This window comes from Schistocerca cancellata, chromosome 5 (genome assembly GCF_023864275.1).
Source record: "Schistocerca cancellata isolate TAMUIC-IGC-003103 chromosome 5, iqSchCanc2.1, whole genome shotgun sequence".
NCBI classification, from domain to species: Eukaryota; Metazoa; Arthropoda; class Insecta; order Orthoptera; family Acrididae; genus Schistocerca; species Schistocerca cancellata.
In genome coordinates this window covers 427,286,349-427,307,372 of record NC_064630.1, presented here as the reverse complement: position 1 = coordinate 427,307,372, position 21,024 = coordinate 427,286,349, and the positions used below count along the sequence as shown (strand labels likewise).

The 21,024-nt window shown below is 41.7% G+C and overlaps 1 protein-coding gene across 1 annotated transcript in view; it reads left to right on the top strand.

Annotated features, from left to right (window-relative positions):
• LOC126187751 (alpha-L-fucosidase-like) overlaps positions 1–21,024 on the top strand; it is a 100,188-nt gene that overhangs the window by 73,736 nt on the left and 5,428 nt on the right. The window contains exons 5-7 of the mRNA XM_049929004.1: positions 5,972–6,173; positions 8,472–8,612; positions 19,326–19,488. Coding sequence (XP_049784961.1) covers positions 5,972–6,173; positions 8,472–8,612; positions 19,326–19,488 — 506 coding nt within the window. The remainder of the gene's footprint in view (positions 1–5,971; positions 6,174–8,471; positions 8,613–19,325; positions 19,489–21,024) is intronic.

Sequence of the window (21,024 nt, the reverse complement as noted above, 5' to 3'; positions counted from 1 at the left end):
ATTCTTGGGTTGGTATAAATATATCTATAGGTATAATATATGCATTTTGTGCCATTTAAAGGAATGGGGTAGGTAATAAAAATTTTAAGCTAAAAAAAAGAACCTTGATTCACATGTGCATTTCTTATGCAATTTACATGTTACACATCATAGCAACTACCATGAGGTTGATCAATTGGGCACATAACTAACTGACTTAACCACCTTTCCCAATGTCCGAGTGCCTCATAACCTACAAGCCACCCTAAAGTTTTCTGGGTACAAGAAAAATCCTGCACAAGCCTGTTTAGGGAACTAGGGATACTGACTACTGCTTCCCAATATATTAATTCCTTAATGAAAGCCGGCTGGAGTGGCCGAGCGGTTCTAGGCGCTACAGTCTGGAACCGCGCGACTGCCACAGTTGCAGGTTCGAATACTGCCTCGGGCATGGATGTGTGTGATGCCCTTAGGTTAGTTAGGTTTAAGTAGTTCTAAGTTGTAGGGGCTGATGACCTCAGAAGTTAAGTCCCATAGTGCTCAGAGCCATTTGAACCTTAATGAAATTTGTCATTAAAAATACACTCCTGGAAATTGAAATAAGAACACCGTGAATTCATTGTCCCAGGAAGGGGAAACTTTATTGACACATTCCTGGGGTCAGATACATCACATGATCACACTGACAGAACCACAGGCACATAGACACAGGCAACAGAGCATGCACAATGTCGGCACTAGTACAGTGTATATCCACCTTCTCAGCAATGCAGGCTGCTATTCTCCCATGGAGACGATCGTAGAGATGCTGGATGTATTCCTGTGGAACGGCTTGCCATGCCATTTCCACCTGGCGCCTCAGTTGGACCAGCGTTCGTGCTGGACGTGCAGACCGCGTGAGACGACGCTTCATCCAGTCCCAAACATGCTCAATGGGGGACAGATCCGGAGATCTTGCTGGCCAGGGTAGTTGACTTACACCTTCTAGAGCACGTTGGGTGGCACGGGATACATGCAGACGTGCATTGTCCTGTTGGAACAGCAAGTTCCCTTGCCGGTCTAGGAATGGTAGAACGATGGGTTCGATGACGGTTTGGATGTACTGTGCACTATTCAGTGTCCCCTCGACGATCACCAGTGGTGTACGGCCAGTGTAGGAGATCGCTCCCCACACCATGATGCCGGGTGTTGGCCCTGTGTGCCTCGGTCGTATGCAGTCCTGATTGTGGCGCTCACCTGCACGGCGCCAAACACGCATACGACCATCATTGGCACCAAGGCAGAAGCGACTCTCATCGCTGAAGACGACACGTCTCCATTCGTCCCTCCATTCACGCCTGTCACGACACCACTGGAGGCGGGCTGCACAATGTTGGGGCGTGAGCGGAAGATGGCCTAACGGTGTGCGGGACCATAGCCCAGCTTCATGGAGACGGTTGCGAATGGTCCTCGCCGATACCCCAGGAGCAACAGTGTCCCTAATTTGCTGGGAAGTGGCGGTGCGGTCCCCTACGGCACTGCGTAGGATCCTACGGTCTTGGTGTGCATCCGTGCATCGCTGCGGTCCGGTCCCAGGTCGACGGGCATGTGCACCTTCCGCCGACCACTGGCGACAACATCGATGTACTGTGGAGACCTCACGCCCCATGTGTTGAGCAATTCGGCGGTACGTCCACCCAGCCTCCCGCATGCCCACTATACGCCCTCGCTCAAAGTCCGTCAACTGCACATACGGTTCACGTCCACGCTGTCGCGGCATGCTACCAGTGTTAAAGACTGCGATGGAGCTCCGTATGCCACGGCAAACTGGCTGACACTGACGGCGGCGGTGCACAAATGCTGCGCAGCTAGCGCCATTCGACGGCCAACACCGCGGTTCCTGGTGTGTCCGCTGTGCCGTGCGTGTGATCATTGCTTGTACAGCCCTCTCGCAGTGTCCGGAGCAAGTATGGTGGGTCTGACACACCGGTGTCAATGTGTTCTTTTTTCCATTTCCAGGAGTGTATATCACTTTCTCAAACCAACAGCTCAATTCATGGAATAAGAATAAGAATATCTCCACAAGAATTTAAAATCACTTACCCTTGTTCAAAAAGGTGTAAATTATTCAGGAGCACACATTTTCAGTAACTTGCCAGCAGCAATAAAAAGCTTAACAACCAATGAAATTCAGTTTAAGAGAAGCCTAAAGGATTTATTGGTGGTCAACTCCTTCTACTCCATTGATGAATTTCTCAGTTCTCAGTAGGACCAGCTGATATATGTACAATCTAACTTCTGCATCATTTCAGTGCAGTAATGTGTTCATTAAATAAGTATTGTAGTAGTTCTATTGTATGTTTATTACTTTATAAATAAAAAAAACATGTTTTTAAATTTTAAATTCAGTGCATTAATGTGATCTTAGTAAACGAGATTTTGTAAAATGATTCTTTCATTTAGTGTGCATTAAAAAAATGACAATCATTCCATTTGGGACCTGTAGAAGCTACATTAGCTTATTTGTTTCAGTTGTAAATATTTGTCGTGTATTATTGTTTTTCTGACATGTTCTACATCCTGGAGGACCTCCTCACTATGGATCAATTGGAATGAAAGTAAATCTAATCTAATCTAACCTGCTTCTTAGTACCATATCCTAGTAACTATATCCTCACCCACAGTTATTTTGCCTAAATTATTTCACTTGCAAACAAAACAGTGGTACAGCAATGGGCATCCACATAGCATCATCCTAAACCAACCTATTTGTGGGCCTTCTAGAGCAACCCTTCCTAACCACCCTGAATCTCAAACCCCTCACCTGATTCAAATTCATTGATGACATCTTTGCGATATGGAGAAAGCATATGTGATATGGACCTATCCTCATTCCTCCAGATCCTCACAAACTTCTTCTCCATTCACTTCTCCTGGTCCTCTTCATGCCCGCAAGCCACTTTCCTCAATGTTGACCTCCACTTCAAGGATGGCTACATCAGTACCTCTGTCCACATCAGATCTACCAACCACCAACAACATGTTCATTTTGACAACTGTCACCCATTCCATACCAAGAAGTCATTTCCATACAGCCTAACCACCCATGGTCATTGGATCTATTGTGACAAGCAGCCCTTCTCCAAATGTTTCAAGTGTCTCATTGAGACCTTCACAGATCCAAATTTACACCCCCATCCTTGTCCAGAAACAGTTCTCCTCTGCTTTGCCTCTCCAGTCACATACTACCTCTCATAGTCCAGTCACAAATGAGCACTCCTCTCATGACTCAGTACTACAGAAGAATGGAGCAACTGAATCACATTCACTGTCAGGGTTATGACTACCAAACATTGTGCCCTGATAGGAGGGCTCACACAATGATATTCTGCTGTCCATCTCTACTCCACCTATGCTCCCAATCTCTTGCCTCATGGCTCATATCCCTGCATTTGATCTAGGTGCAAGACCTGTCCCAGACATCCTCCCACTACAATCTACTGCAGTCCTGTCACAGGTGTCTCCTACCACATTAAAGGCAGGGCCACCTGAGGAAGCAAACATGTGATCTACCAACTGAGCTGCAACCATTGTGCAACTCTCTAGAGGAGCAAGATAACTAACAATCTGTCTGTCAGCATGAATGGACACCATGAAACTATGGCCAAGAGACAGCTGGACCACCCACTCACTGAACATGTCACCCAACATATGTGCTTCACATTAATGACTGCTTCACAGACTGTGGCATCTGGATTCTTCCTACCAATACTAGCTTTCCGGAATTGCACAGGTGGCAACTTTTCTCTACAACATATCCTTCATCTCCATAACACCATGGCCTCAACTTTTACTAGTTCCAGTCCTCCACCTAACTATCCTCTTCCCTGCTCACACTCAAACACTACACATGTCTGTTTCACAGAGGAAAACTGCACTGTAGTTCCTTCTCTAGATTGTCGCACAGATGATAAAATGGTAGATATCGAAATAGACGACAGAGGGATAGAGAAACAATTAAAATCGCTCAAAAGAGGAAAGGCCTCTGGACCTGATGGGATACCAGTTCGATTTGACACAGAGTACGCGAAGGAACTTGCCCCCCTTCTAGCAGCGGTGTACCGTAGGTCTCTTGAAGAGCGTAGTGTTCCAAAGGATTGGAAAAGGGCACAGGTCATCCCCGTTTTCAAGAAGGGACATCGAACAGATGTGCAGAACTATAGACCTATATCTCTAACGTCGATCAGTTGTAGAATTTTGGAACACGTATTGTGTTCGAGTATAATGACTTTTCTGGAGACTAGAAATCTACTCTGTAGGAATCAGCATGGGTTTCGAAAAAGACGGTCATGTGAAATCCAGCTCGCGCTCTTCGTCCACGAGACTCAGAGGGCCATAGACACAGGTTCACAGGTAGATGCCGTGTTTCTTGACTTCCGCAAGGCGTTCGATACAATTCCCCACAGTCGTTTAATGAACAAAGTAAGAGCATATGGACTATCAGACCAACTGTGTGATTGGATTGAGGAGTTCCTAGATAACAGGATGCAGCATGTCATTCTCAATGGTGAGAAGTCTTCCGAAGTAAGAGTGATTTCAGGTGTGCCGCAGGGGAGTGTCATAGGACCGTTGCTATTCACAATATACATAAATGACCTGGTGGATGACATCGGAAGTTCACTGAGGCTTTTTGCAGATGATGCTGCGGTGTATCGAGAGGTTGTAACAATGGAAAATTGTACTGAAATGCCTGAGGATCTGCAGCAAATTGACACATGGTGCAGGGAATGGCAATTGAATCTCAATGTAGACAAGTGTAATGTGCTGCGAATACACAGAAAGATAGATCCTTTATCATTTAGCTACAAAATAGCAGGTCAGCAACTGGAAGCAGTTAATACCACAAATTATCTGGGAGTACGCATTAGGAGTGATTTAAAATGGAATGATCATATAATGTTGATCGTCGGTAAAGCAGACGCCAGACTGAGATTCATTGGAAGAATCCTAAGGAAATGCAATCCAAAAACAAAGGAAGTAGGTTACAGTATGCTTGTTCGCCCAGTGCTTGAATTCTGCTCAGCAGTGTGGGATCCGTACCAGATAGGGTTGATAGAAGATATAGAGAAGATCCAACGGAGAGCAGCACGCTTCGTTACAGGATCATTTAGTAATCACGAAAGCATTACGGAGATGATAGATAAACTCCAGTGGAAGACTCTGCAGGAGAGACGCTCAGTAGCTCGGTACGGGCTTTTGTCAAAGTTTCGAGAGCATACCTTCACCGAAGAGTCAAGCAGTATATTGCTCCCTCCTACGTATATCTCGTGAGGAGACCATGAGGATAAAATCAGACAGATTAGAGCCCACACAGAGGCATACCGACAATCCTTCTTTCCATGAACAATACGAGCCTGGAATAGAAGGGAGAACCGATAGAGGTACTCAAGGTACCCTCCGCCACACACCGTCAGGTGGCTTGCGGAGTATGGATGTAGATGTAGATGTCTTCTGTTCTGCCAATGCACCTACTATTATTTCCGCCTTCTCTACTCCTGTCCTCTACTCTCTCTCTTTTCCAACTTCCCCCCCCCCCCCCCCCCCCCCCCCCCCCCCCCCCCCCCCCCCCCCCCCCCCCCCCCCCCCCTCCAGTTAATCCTCCCAGCACTGCACCTACATGTCTGATGCCTGTCCGGTCCCCACCTCATCCCTGTATGCTTTCACAGGCAGCACTAGCATCTTCCTCCATTGAGTGCCTTGTCCTTGCCCCCACCAATGCAACAGACTGCTTCTCATGTCAGATATACTGACAGTCAGGCCCAGAGCATGAAAACAGTGATCATGTGTATGTGTGTGTGTGTGTGTGTGTGTGTGTGTGTGTGAGAGAGAGAGAGAGAGAGAGAGAGAGAGAGAGAGAGAGAATTGTTATTCCAGCCTGGATTTTCCATTGTCTGATAACAAAATAATTTTGATTATTACATCTAGGTTTCATATAAGCAACACATTTTTGCAGGTGAACACATATCAGCCTGAAATTGTATGGTCTGATGGAGAGTGGGAAGCATCAGATGAATATTGGACATCAAAGGAATTTATTGCCTGGTTGTTCAATGAAAGTCCCGTAAGAGAAACTGTGGTCACAAATGATCGTTGGGGTACAGACACTTTATGTACTCATGGATCTTTCTATACATGTACAGATCGCTACAATCCAGGTACATAGTTGATTTAAGTAATAAACATATTTTATAATATACTTGTTTTTATAGCTCATCCTGAGATCATTTCAGGATGTCATGGTGATTGCCAACTTGGCCTGTCTGTGTAGGTTTCTTGGTACATTATATTATTTACACACCATACAGCTTACAATATGATTTCAAGTAAAGTTTCATAGATCAAGAGTTATCTCTAAGGATGACAGGGGTCATTCCATGTCTGTTACCAGGAGCAAAAGACAAAGTCAGCATTCAGAGGAATGTATACATGCAACAAAGGTTTACACTCTGCAACTTTTCTTTTTGAAATGGGAGAACTCAAACATTAACATAAGTGATTCTAGATTTTGTGCGCTAAGACCAAAGCAATTTATTTTAGCTGATGCTGAAGACACCCATTTGGTATGTGTCTGTGGTATCCATCAAAATGTAACAGTTTCAGATCTGGAACACAATGAAGAAACTTATAAAGAAGTCATAAAATTTTTTGTATGTGACACAGAAAACTGTGGCTGCATGCATCACTGTGATAATTGTTTCAGTGATGTCAAATTGTCAGAATTTTTGAAAGAAAAATTAGCTCACAAAGGTGGTGATGGTGAAATTGGTACAGACCATTGGACAGGACTGGTAAAGCAGTCTTCAGTTGTTGATTATGACACTGGGTTGTTGATACCAAAATTATACACACTTTTACTGTAAGATATCACTTTGGTGAAGTGATGTGTTGGACAAGCATTTTTCGAAGCAAAGAACAATGATCACCATTACAAAAAGCTTATGTTACATAATCTACTTTTAGATGTATGTCTTATTTATGCACATGTATCATGAAACTGGTCTACAAGCCATGATGACAATACAATCTTATCATGTTCATGGTGCTTGCGGGTCATGTGATTCATTCCAAGTCATTGGGACCTGCCTTGGTGATATGGTATGAACCATAGAGGAAGAGTGGCCATGATAATGTATATGACATCATGGGAACAAAAAAACTTCTTATACATTCTCTCAATTGGAATCTGTTAAATAAGACAGATCATTATTGGACTTGTTCATGTGAATATAATTGTTATGTTCCAAATGATGAAGTACTTTTATATTGAATGGTTATTGTAAACAAGACTACAATGGATGATATGTTATTTAACAGAAGCACCATATTTACTTTGAGAACTAGATGTTGGATATGTACTCATAACTTCCAGTAATAACTGCAGCACTTTGAGAAACAAATTTCAATCAGAAGAGATTGGCGAGTGTGCTGAAATAGTAAGATGAGCAAGATTAATTATTAGAAAGTCTTAGCTCCCAATTGGACTTTATTTTGCCACCCAGTATCACAATAAAGAACCAGTGGAATATCATACAATTAAGCCACCCTCATTTTTACCTAAGTGTCGGGCAAGATCCTTGAATAATCTGAAAGAAAATCTAACCCCCAAAAAAGCAACTCTGTTAAAGGACTTTGCTAAAAACTACAGTTATGTAACTCAGAATTAAATCCAGAGTTACTACTGGACAAGAAGCAGTTGTACAATCCATATTAGTTGTGTTTGTGTGATAAATGGGGAAAATAAATTGATAGTAGCAAAACACTGCTACATAAGTGATGATATGGAGCACACTGTAGGATTTGTAAATACTGCTTAGAAAGGAATTGTTGAGAGTTTGGCTGTAAACTATCCACAAGCCAAGAAACTCCATTATTTCACTGACAGATGCACTGCTTAATTTAAAAATAGAAAAAGCCTCAAAAACATGTGAACACAAAAATGATTTTTCTATTGATACTGAATATTCCTTTTTGGTTACTAGCCATGGTAAATCTGTGTGTAATTGGCTGGAAGCAACTGTAAAACAGTTTTGAGGAAAGCTAGTCTTCAACTAGAGGATGATCTACAAATAACAACTGCATCTGAGCTCCACTCAGACTCTTTGTGGATCACTGAAGGAGATGCCTTATGGTCTGAAGATTATCTGTATAGATTGAAACTGATTACCATTAATAAAACATATTCTATCTTGTGATCAAGGCTGATTATTTTATTACAATTCAATTTAGACCACTGTGGTTGCAAATGTGTTATCCAAACTTCCAACCTTTTTGGTTATTTCCATGTGGTTTACTATTGTCTTCTGTTGTATGCTTCTGCAGGTGCACAGCAATAAAATGCAATATTTCATCTGTAGCAGCTATGTTCTGTTTTTATTGTGAATGGTGTTCCCACACTATCTTTAAAGACATATGTATGTAACTAACTTTTTCTTATTTTTCTTTGTTATAATAAGGTGTTCTTCAGCCGCATAAATGGGAGAACTGTTTAACTATTGATAAAGTATCATGGGGATACAGGAGAAATGCTAAGTTAGAAGATTACATGACAACTCATGAACTGATTGAGCAGCTGGTTTCAACAGTCAGTTGTAATGGTGAGATATTTCTGTTTACTTATTTTGAATTATTTTAAAACAATCTGCTAATGTTTGGATCCATTTTAAAACCACTTGGGAAACAACTCACAAAGTACAATACTGATGGCACATGTAATCAGTGTATCATGTAGAATAGAAGACAAATAGCACAAACAGTTACTTGTTACATTTTCTAAAAAAATTTATGAAGTAAAAATTCATAATTTATTTACCTCTGCACATTATTTCACCAATAGATGATACCATATATGCCATGTTTGTGAAGAGGGTCGTCCACAGGGTCCACCACAACATTGCCTGATTTGTGTACTAATAGTTTATTTGCTATGGCTGAGTAATCCAAACAAATTTGATGTTTTTCAGGCAATGAATAAATCTGATTGACAGCCAGTGATTAATACTTTGCTTCAATTGATTTAAAGTTTGCAGAATTTTTGAAAAAAGTGAAAGTCCAGGTAGGAATATCAATAATATTATGAAAAGGGTAGATTACTCAAAAAATGGTTCAAATGGCTCTGAGCACTATGGGACTTAACTTCTAAGGTCATCAGTCCCCTAGAACTTAGAACTACTTAAACCTAACTAACCTAAGGACATCACACACATCCATGCCCAAGGCAGGATTCAGACCTGCGACCGCAGCGGCCGCGCGGTTCCAGACTGTAGCGCCTTTAACCGCTTGGCCACCACGGCCGGCCGGTAGATTACTGCTCACCATAAAGATGACATGCTGAATTGCACACTGGCACAATAAAGATAATGTTATACATTTAGCTTCAGCCAGAGTCTTCTTCAGAAAGAAAACACAAATTCCCACAAGCACACCTCATGTGCAAATGACGTCTACCTATGGCCTCTCTGTCCAGAATGCAATAGCAGTGTTGAAGGAAAGCAGCAATATAGAGTGAGACACGGAAGAGGGAGGGATAGCAGGGTATGGGTGGTGGGAGAGAAGAGTTCTGTCTGACAGAATGTGCAGGGACTAGATTGGCACAGGACAAGGCTGCCAATTGCATCTCAGAAGGCAGTGGGGTACAGAATGGGGGGTGGTAGAAAAGGAGAGTGGCAGAGAAAAGAAAAACAAAGACATGTGGTCAGTTTGGCAGAGAGCAGTGCAAAATGGGAGTGAGGGGGCATGAATTGGGAGGAGATGTACAACAGAGGGAGTGGAAACTGTTAGGTGGAGGGTGTGGAAATAGTAGATTACCCTAGGTTGAAGCCGAGGTAATTTTGGGAGCGGAGAATGTGTTGTAAGGCTGACTCCTGTATGTACATTTCAGGAAAGCTGGTGGTGGAGGGGAGGATCCAGATGGTCCAGCTTGTGAAGCAGCCATTGAAATCAAACAAGCTATGTTCAGCTAAATGTTGTACCACAGGGTGATCACTTTGCTCTTGGCCACAATTTGACAGTGGACAGTCATCCTGGGGACAGCTGGTTAGTAGCAATACCAATATAAAAAGCTGTGCAATGATTGCAGCATGGCTCATATATGACATGGCTGTTTTCACAGGTGGCCCAGCCTCTTATGGCATAAGGTAAGGACTGAAATAGAAAGTGTTAGGTGGGTGGATTGGGTTGGTCTTGCACCTGTGTCTTCCATTCTTCCATAGGGATATGGCATAGGATTGCACTAGGATGTTGTGAAGGCTCAGTGGGTGATGAAACACCACTTTAGGTGGGGTGGGAATGATGTAGGGTAAGGTGGATCTCATTTCAGAGCACGATGACAGATAATCAAAGTCCTTATGAAGAATGTGGTTCACTTCTTTCAGTCCATGTTGGTATTGGGTAATGAAGGGGACACTCCTTTGTAGCTGATTCTTGAGGGTGGTGGTAGGATTGAGGATGTGTGGGGAAGTTCACGCCAAATCTGTTTGCAGACTAGGTTGGGGGTAGTGTGTGTCTATGAAGGTTTTTTTTGAGATCTTCAGCATACTGGGTAAGGGGTTTTTCATCACTGCAGATACACCATCTCTGGGTGGCCTGCTGTTGGGTAAGGGTTTCCTTATGTGAAGAGATGGCAGCTGTTGAAAATGCTTGTATTGTTGGTAGTTGGTGTGTATATGGACAAAGGTGTGGATGGAACCATTAGAGAGGAGAAGGCCAAAGTCCAGGAAGGTGATGGGCTCGATTCAGGAGGACTAGGTGAAGCAGATGGGACAAAAGGTGTTGTGAAGGCATGAGAAACAGTGTCTTGACCCTGAGTCCAAATCACGAAGACATCAATGAATCTGAACTAGACCACAGGTTTGGGGCCTCAGGAGGCTAGGAAAGTTTCCTCTAGATAGCCTATAAACAGGTTGGTGTAGGAGAGTGCCATACTGGTGCCCATGGCTGTGCCACAGATTTGTTTGTATACCTTCCCTTCCAAGAAGAAGTAATTTTGAGTAAGGATAAAGTTAGTAAGATGTATGAAGAATCAAGTAGTGAGTTTAGAGTCTGTCAGATTTGGGAGTGGATGTGTTCAACAGTGGCAAGATTCATAGGCATGAGGATTGTTGGAGTACAGTGTACTGGCATTAACAGTGGTATTCCAGTTCATGACCCCTCACCCACATGCACTCACCGGGCTTTTTGCCTCTCCTTTGCCCCTCTCTCTTTCTGCTCACCATTCCCTCACCCCCTCCCTCCTCCACAGCCTCCAATGCTGCAACTGATAGCCTTGCCTTGCCACAGTCTAGTCCGTGTATGCTCTGCCAGGTGTACTTATACCTGAACTTTCCACATGGCTTTTCTTCCCTCCACCCACCATACACTCCTATTCCTCCCCCCTCCACTCCTCACTCATGATTTTTGCTTTCATTCAATGCGACTGTTGCATTCTAGACACAGTGGGTTGAGGTAGCAGTCATGTATGTGATGCATAATTGCTTGTGTGAAGGATTTCACCAAAAGTTCAATGTTTAAGTGTCTTTTCATTGTGCCTATGTGCAATTCAACATTTCATATTTACAGTGAGTAGCAGTCTATCATTTTTGTAATATTGTTGGTACTTATACCTGAACTTTCCCCATGGATTTTCTTCCATCTCACAACACTATGATGTTTTCCTTTGTTACTATTGTCTAAGCAGTGAGACCCAAGCCACATTATATCAATGATATTTTTTGCACATAATGCATAGCTACATGATCAAGCAGATTGTTGGTGCAGCATCTTATGCTCCAAATTCTTCCTGTCAACAATTACAATTATTCACTATTTATAACATTTCCTCCCCATCCTCACATGTTTTCATACGTTATTTCCCACACATACCTGTGCCACATGAACTTGTGAACCTAACCAATCCCCCCTCCTCCTCTCTCTCTTCCCTTATCCCAACACGCACGTTCTCCCATTCCTTACCCATTCCATGGTTTTTCCACGTTTTTGAACATTTTTTAAATATATTTCTGTGTACATTTATGTATTTTCATGTATTTTTGTGTATTTGTGTGCGTTTTTATGTATTGGCTTTTATTTTTAAGCATTTGTGCCTATTTTTACGTATCTGTATATACTTTTCAGGTCTTTCTTGTTATCCAGTTCCCCTCACAACTACTTCATGCCTTCATTCAGCCTTTTCCTAGGTCTTTTCCTGTTCCTGGAATGCAATCACTGCCACAATGGACCCCTGCTCCATTTTTCTGCACTAGTTCAGAAATGTATCCCTTTCCCTGGCTAAAGCCCAGTTCCTCATCCTGTTCGTAAATGTTGCCTAAACCATAGCATCCCCGCCCCCCTCCCAATGGCCTAATAATAAGAATTCCCTTCTCTAGATCCCACCCTTCCTTTCACAATAACACTCACCTTTTCATATTCTACCACTCCCTGTCTTTCACAAATCTCAAACTGCAGAAACATGTCTCTATAGCAGAGGCATCCCAGAACCACCTCTCTTAAAGATACTGCTACTGTGTAATCCATACTTATACATCACATCTCTGAAAAAGAACCCCTTGCTCTCCAGCACCTGAAAGAGCACTCCAAACACCATCTCCATAAGTTATCCAGCCTGCTGACATCCTACTGCTGCCTTGGGGCACCATTATTCAACCTCTGTCCTACCCACAATGATCTTCCTTGTCAACCCCTCACAGCACCCAGACTGTCCCTAGCTGGTCTGTTTGACATGCCACAACGCCTGAAACACCCTACAAATGCTCCACACAATCCTGGAACACAGTTGTTAACATTCCCACCAAAATCCTCAGCTCCACTGAAGTTTCAGTCCTATCCAAAGGCCTCACCTTCAGCCCAACCCAAATTTAACCATGTTGGATTTGTCAAATACCTACTCTCCTTCTCCTAATTCCTGCAATGTAAACAGTTCTTTGCATGAGTCACTCCAACTAAAACCCACCTACTCCCAACATTGAACCCTTCCTCTTCCAGTTCATACCACCATCCGACTGTTATCCTCTTACCCTCCCATAAAACACCCCCTGGTCACATCCCAGGAATTCTTACCTACAACTTGGCCTCAATATCCCTTCCCATGTCCCTTCCTCAGAACACCAACCTCTCAGCAGAAGAGAGGACAGCATACACAACATCACAACAAATCCTGACCTAATCACCCTATCTGCAGACAAAGGTTCCACAACTGTCGTTACGAATTGCAGTGACTATGTGTCTCCTCCACCTAGAAACTCTGCCATCCCATACCATTCATCCAACATAACCTCCAATCACTGCTTAAAGCATTATGCCCTTCCTAGAACATCTCCCATGAATTCATTTTTATCATCACCTGTGTGACCCCCATGACACCCATCTCCTACATCCTACCCAAAATCCATAAACCCAACAATCCTGGACACAACTATGTAGCTGCTTATTGCGTCCCCATTTAAAGAATTTCAGCACTTATTGAGCAACACTTACAATTTGAAATGTAGCCTTCCATGGGAAAGATAACAACCACTTCCTTCAACGACTCTCCACTATCCTCCACCCCTTTACTTCCTGGATCCCTCACTGTTGATGCCATTTTCATATGCACCAACATCCCTCATGCCCATCATCTTGCTGCAGTTGAACACTGCCTCTACCAAAGTCCCTCACACACAGTACTAACTTTATCCTAACTCACAAATACTTCTGCTTTGAAGGGAAGGTATACAAACAAATCCACAACACAGTCATGGACACCCACATGGCACCCTCTTATGCCAACCTGTTTTAAAAGAAACCTTCCTAGTGTCCCCAAACCCCAAACTCCTTTTCTGGTTCATGTTCATTTATGGTATCTTCATTATCTGGACTCAGGGTCAGGACTTTGTTCTCATGCCTTTACCACTTTAAAACCTTCTATCCCATCTGCTTCAACCAGTCGTCCTCAACCCAGCATGCCACCCTCCTGCACTTTGACTTCCTTTTCTCTGATGGCTCCATCCACACCTCTGTCCACATTAAACCCACCAGCTGTCAACAGTACCTGCATTTCAATAGCTGCCATCCCTTTCACACCAAAAAATCCCTCCCATACAGCATGGGCTCCAAAGGATGGTGTATCAACAATGATTGGAACCCCATTACTCAATATGCCGAAAATCTCACAAAGACCTTGACAAACAAGTACTATACTGCAGACCACAAACATATTTCCCATGCCATATCTCCACTTGCTCAATCCTCCCACCAACATCACATACCAGCTACAAAGGAGTGCCCCCTTTGTCACCCAGTACTGCTCCAGACTGGAACAACACCACATCCATTGTAATAACTTTGATTATCTATCATCATGCTCTGAAATGAGAGACATCCCACCAAAGACCCTTCCCACCCCTCCCAAAGTATTCTGTCGCCCACCAAACCTCCAAAACATCATAGTTACGCCCACATCAAATTTCCTATGGAAGACCCAGGTGCGAGACCTGCCCAATCCACCTACCCAGCGCTTACTGTTCCAGTCCTGTCATATGCTTATCATACCCTGTAAGAGGCTGGGCCACCTGTGAATGTAGCCACGTCACACATCAGCACTGCTGCAATCATTGCACAGCTTTTTGTATTGTTATGACTACCAACCATCTGTCCACCACCTAACTGAGGCAAACAGTAAAGTGGACTGCCGTATGGCACAACATGCAGCTGAACATTACACACCTGATTTCCATGGCTGCTTCACAAGTTGGGCCATCTGTATGCTCCTCTTCATCACCAGCTTTCGTGAACTGCACCGATGGGAGTTAAAGCCTTACAACACATTCTCCACTCTCGAAATTATCCCAGCTTCTACCTTCAGTAACCTACTGTTCCCACACCCTCCACCCAATCAATAGTTTCCACCTCCTCTGTCCTACACCTCTTCCCAGTTCACATTCCCTCAATGACATTTGTGCACCAATCTTTTCCATTGCACCCACAGGTCTTTCTCCCTTGTCTGCCCCTCTCTTTCTCTTCTCCCCATCCCCCCCCCTTTCCTTCCCCATAGCTTCTTGATGCAGCACCTGGTAGCACTGTCCTGCCACAATCTAGTCCCAGCATGGTTCACCAGACAGTACTCTTCTCTCCTCGCTATACTCTGCCATACCACCCTCTTCCCTGCCCAGTCCAGACTGCTGCTTTCATTCAACACAAATGTTGTGCTCTGGATGAAACTGCTGGAGATAGCACTCATTTGTGTGTTAGGTGTACTTGCTTGTATGAATCAGTGTGTTTTTCTTTTCTGATGATGGCTTTGGCTGAAATCTAAATGTGAACAGTCTTTTGTTGTGCCTATCTGCAACTCAGTGTTTTGTCTTTGTGGTGATTAATAATCCATCCTTTTCATAATACTGTAGAATTTAAAAAAGGTTGAATTGCACTTTGGAGTAGTTAAGACTGAAGTAATGTTCAGCTTGTAGTATTAGTGGAAAATATTTGGAGCTCACAATAAATGCATAAAGATAATATTATGAAACAATACAAAAGAGGACAAGCTCATGAATAGTAGGATAAGGAAACAGAAAATTTAGATTTGTTGGAAGGATTTTGTAAAAAGTACAGTGCAGCTGTGAAGAAGATAACATGTAACACAGTAAAGTAATCTGTTCCAGATTACTGATGCTGTATTTAGAATCATTACATACTTAATAAGCCAATCTGGGTACAGACATCGAAGGACTCAGAGATGTTGTTATTATTAGTGGTTTCTATAGGTAATAGTGTAACAGATATTATCAGGGAACTCAAATAGGTATTGATAGAATAAAGGCAATATTGTTCCAGCAAAATCTTGTTGGTACAGGCATTCACAAGAAAGGCGTAGGAAGGAGTTTCCATAGAGAGACACTTACTCACACACCCTGGAGTATGGAATACAAACTTAAATTTCTTACTCTTTGCTGAATTCTCATGCATTTCTAGAAATGATTCAGACATTACATTTTCCACTTGATGAGGCATCAAGGGGTCACCAATTTAGAATTGGAGGGCAGCATGGAGGGTAAAAATCATAGAGGGAGACCAAGAGATGAACACACTAAACAGATTCAGAAGGATGTAGGTTGCAGTAGGTACTGGGAGATAAAGACACTTGCACAGGATAGAATAGCATGGAGGGCTGCATCAAACCAGTCTCTGGACTGAAGACCACAACTACAATGGTAAATACTGTGGCTTTAGTAACCCCTACATGACCTAGCATTGTATAGTTGTCACACAGTTCATGGGAAACCATGCCATTTCCTTTTTGTGTTGGTAGTGTTGTGTTGTCACACAGTCAAAGCAGATGTAATATTTTGCAGAACAGACCTGGAATAGTGTGTATATTTGATTCCCACTGTTTCCTTGCTCATATCTTTATTAAGCTGAAGATTAGTCCAGCACTTAAGAGTCCAGTTCCCGTTCCCATGACAACCCTCTCTACCCTCATCAGCCAAAATATACACAGCTGTAATGTAACCTACCTGACAGACATCCAACATCTATTTCTGGGAGAACATCTCTCCCCACAGTAGGAGCTCTCATCTAACATCTAAATTCATCAGTTAAAAAAAGAACACATAATTTTCTGCACTAGCCATGGCACTCTGAGGTAAAAACAGAATTCAGTATGTACACACAGAGTAACAAATTCCTGAATCCACTGGCATGTTTGCGCAATAATGTGTCAAACTAGGGAGACAAATAATTTTTAAGTTCAGTCCATGGTTGATAACAGAAGGTTTTATCAGGTATTTTAAGCAGGGTTTTCGGAGGTATCCCACATTCATCTATTCAGATTCTGTTGCTTGGTTATGCTGTACAAAACAATTCCAAAATTGTATTTTTCAACACATTCAATACTACGCTGCTGAAAGTAGATTTCACCATTATTTAGAGCAGGCTCCTTGGAGATATCCCACATTTATGTTGTTGACTGAGACTGATTTTATTCCTGACATATAAGCAATGTCAGTGCAGTAACTACGATGCCAGCTTTAACTAAAAACTGTAAGTGGCAGATGTGAATTTCAACAGTTTTTTGTGGGCAGGCAGTGGTAAATAGCGGATTTACATAATGTTATCAAAATGCATCCGAACACCCCTAAGAACATACGTTTTTCATATTAGGTGCATTGTGCTGCCACCTACTGCAAGGTACTCCTTATCAGTGACCTCAGTAGTCATTAGACAATGTGAGAGAGCAGAGTGGGGCACCCTGCGGAACTCACAGACTTCGAACATGGTCAGATGATAGGGTGTCACTTGCGTCATACATCTGTGCTCGAGATTTCCGCACTCCTAAACATTCCTAGGTCCACTGTTTCTGATGTGACAGTGAAGTGGAAACGTGAAGGGACATGCATAGCGCAAAAGTACACAGGACAATCTTGTCTGATGACTGACAGAGACCGCCAACAGTTGAAGAGGGTCGTAATGTGTAATAGGCAGACATCTGTCCAGACCATCACACAGGAATTCCAAACTGCATCAGGATCCACTGCAAGTACTATGACAGTTTGATGAGAGGTGAGGAAACTTGGATTTCATGGTTGAGTGGCTGCTCATAAGCTGTACATCAAGCCGGTAGATGTCAAGCAACGCCTCGCTTGGTGTAAGGAGCATAAACATTGGATGATTGAACAGTGGAAAAACATTGTGTGGAATGACGAATCACAGTACACAATGTGGTGATCCGATGGCAGGGTGTGGGTATGATGAATGCCCAGTGAGTGTCATCTGCCAGTTTGTGTAGTGCCAACAGTAAAATCCGGAGGCGGTGGTGTTATAGTGTGGTCATGTTTTTCATGGAGGGGGCTTGCACCCCTTGTTGTTGTGCATGGCACTATCACAGCACAGGCCTACATTGATGTTTTAAGCACCTTCTTGCTTCCCACTGTTGAAGAGCAATTTGGGGATGGCAATTGTATCTTTCAACATGATCGAGCACCTGTTCATAATGCACGGCCTGTGGTGGAGTGGTTACATGACAATAACATCCCTATAATGGACTGGCCTGCACAGAGTCTCTACCTGAATCCTATAGAACACATTTGGGAAGTTCTAGAATGTCGACTTCAGGTTCACCAAGACCAACGAAGGCGTGACTGACAAAACTGAAAGTGATGATAGTGCTCATCTCTCTTTTTGATCCTCATGTCATTATCCACAAGGAATTTGTTCCCAATGATACCATTGTAAATTGGAAGTATTATTCCGGTTCGCCCACAACAAGGGAGTCGGAACAATTTCTTCTTGCTACATGACAATGCGCGCACACATGATGGCTGCTGTTGTAGCGCAGTTTCTAATGAAAAAACAATTGGCAGTTCTCAACAACCTTCATATTCACTCAGTTTGGCACCTAGTGGCTTTTTTTATTCCCAAAAATAAATATTCACATGAAGGCTCAATGCTTTAATGATGTAATCAACATTTAAGCCACTGTGATGTTCAAATTGAACAACATCCCAAGAAAGGGCTTTCTTGACGTTTTCATATGATTGTATGAATGTGTGTGGATTGTATCCATCTGGAGGTTCGGGTAACTAAGTAAAGCACCTGAAGAATTAAAATCACAATCTTAAGTTTTCATTGACTTTTATTAGTCCAGCCTCAAAATGTATGGATTGATGGGGTATAACATAAAATGATTGAAGACATAAAAATGATTCATTAACATGACTGAAAAAATACAAATGAAATGCACTGCACAAAATTCTTTTGTGTCCAGATAACAGGATGCAGTAAAACCAACATACTGCTAAATTTTCATGATGATAATTAGTTGTTTATTTATTCCTAAAGCAGTTTACATTATTTATAATTATTAAATAAAAGAATCAATTAGTTTGCATATTTCCTAAACTGAGTAGAATATCCTTATTTATTATTACTTACTGAAATGGATATTTATGGAATTAAGTGTGATTTCATCTTCCTTTCACCCCCTATACTTGTTATATCTTCTTTTTGTTCCATGAACATCAATATTATTTTCTACTCTTCTATTCCAACAAGACTGCATTTTTCTATTTACTCTACCTGATTCAGCTGTCAAGCACCATAGGAACATACAGCAAGTATACATGTGTATAATATCCTTTCCTGTCATATTTGTTTGAATTAGGCAGGGTCAATTAATATAATTAACTATGAAATCATCTGCTCTATATTGCTTCATTCAACATTTCATGTAACAATAAATATACAGCATTTATCACTATTTGTGAAAAAGTCCATTAAAATTATGTTCATTTTTATTATAAATCAGTCAAATAATTTTTTTCTTCTTTTTACTCTCATCTGACAAGGCAACTTGCTAATGAATGTTGGACCAACAAAGGATGGTTTAATAATGCCAATCTATGCTGAGCGCTTAAGGGATATGGGAACATGGCTTCAAATAAATGGTGAAGCTATCTATGGTTCCCAGCCGTGGACAGCACAAGAAGACCCTACAACAACAGGAGTATGGTACAGCAAAAATGTCAACTTTACTTCTAATAAATAATATTTATTTAATACTGATGTCTCATGAATTAGCTGCTGCGAATAGAATTTATTCATTCTGCTTAATTGCTATGTTACATTGGAAGTGAAAACCAAAGTTATTAAAATCTGTGTCACAAAAAAATCAATCAAAATTAGTCATAGGACTTGGAGTTAGACATTTTGTGCAAAAAACTTGCCTTATCCATAGCATTTGATAAGCTATGAATTCTCTTGGCTCATACCAAACAGTAAGAAATTGTAAGAAACTAAAACAATCTTGATGGAGCACAGGTTTGGTGGACTTGGAGTTCCCATGCTGGAACTGGTGAGTACCATCAATTCCTTATAACTGCAAGCTCTGGGATAGCTTCAGCAGCAATTTTTAAAGTGTACTAGATGGATGGACCACAGTTACATTAGGCTTATTCATGTATCAGATCTCTGTTTCAGTTGACATGTTCTAGATTCTTGTGGGAAGAAGATAGAGCTTACAATCATATCTCCTTCAGTTGGATGTTCTGTTAGTAGGTATCAAATTGCGAGTTCCACTTGTAGGAATCAACACCAGACCTACAATGAGAGCTTAAGTAAGCAGTCCTCCTCATGAGTATGCTGTAAAGCAATGAATAATAAATAATGAATAATTGCCACACAGCTTCGCAGGGATCTCTTTAATGCCAGAAAGAAAATTAATGTAACCCTACTGCATTCATTCATTGATATCATGGCAGAAATTACCTAAGGCAATACAATAAATCAGCCCTTAAAGGTGGTAAGTGTTTTCTCCTTTTTCTGCTATAATCAAGCATTGAATATTTTATTAAATATTAACTTCTTTGCTGTAAATCATAGCTAGGCAACAAAATGACTTTGACTGTGGTGAAATTTATATAATGACACAGTCACTTCAAGAACAACTTTATTGATGGATGTCTATGTATATGATTACTGTCATTGTGGATATCTATGTTTATGATTACTCTCATTGTGTGCCTGTTGGTGTGGCAAGACATTAGTTGTAATTGTAATATAATGAAGAACTTAAAACATTTGAGTGTGGTCTCAAAGGTTGTTTCTAAAACATAATATTGAAATGAGTCAAAATGTTGCTCATGTATATTATATAATTACAGGTACTGATGTTTTACTGTAAATCTGACTGTCTGGAAAGTAGTAAATCTGAAGACGTAAAATTACATCAGAGCATTGAAACTGTCATGCATTCTGAAAGATAACTTTATGCTGATACAACAATGAAGATCAGGACGTGATTTTAAGAGATAAATGTATGACACTTGTTCCTTGTCTTGAAGTAGTTACACACTACCAGCAATGAACTTTGTTTTTACACTCCAAGACAAAAAAATGGTACACCACAAAGGTATTATCTGAATGGGGATGGAAATTGGTAGATGTGATGTACATGTGCAGACAAACAAATGATCATAATTTCAGAAAAATTAGATAATTCATTCAACAGAAAGACCTTCACAAACTGAGCAAATGAATAATGTTTTG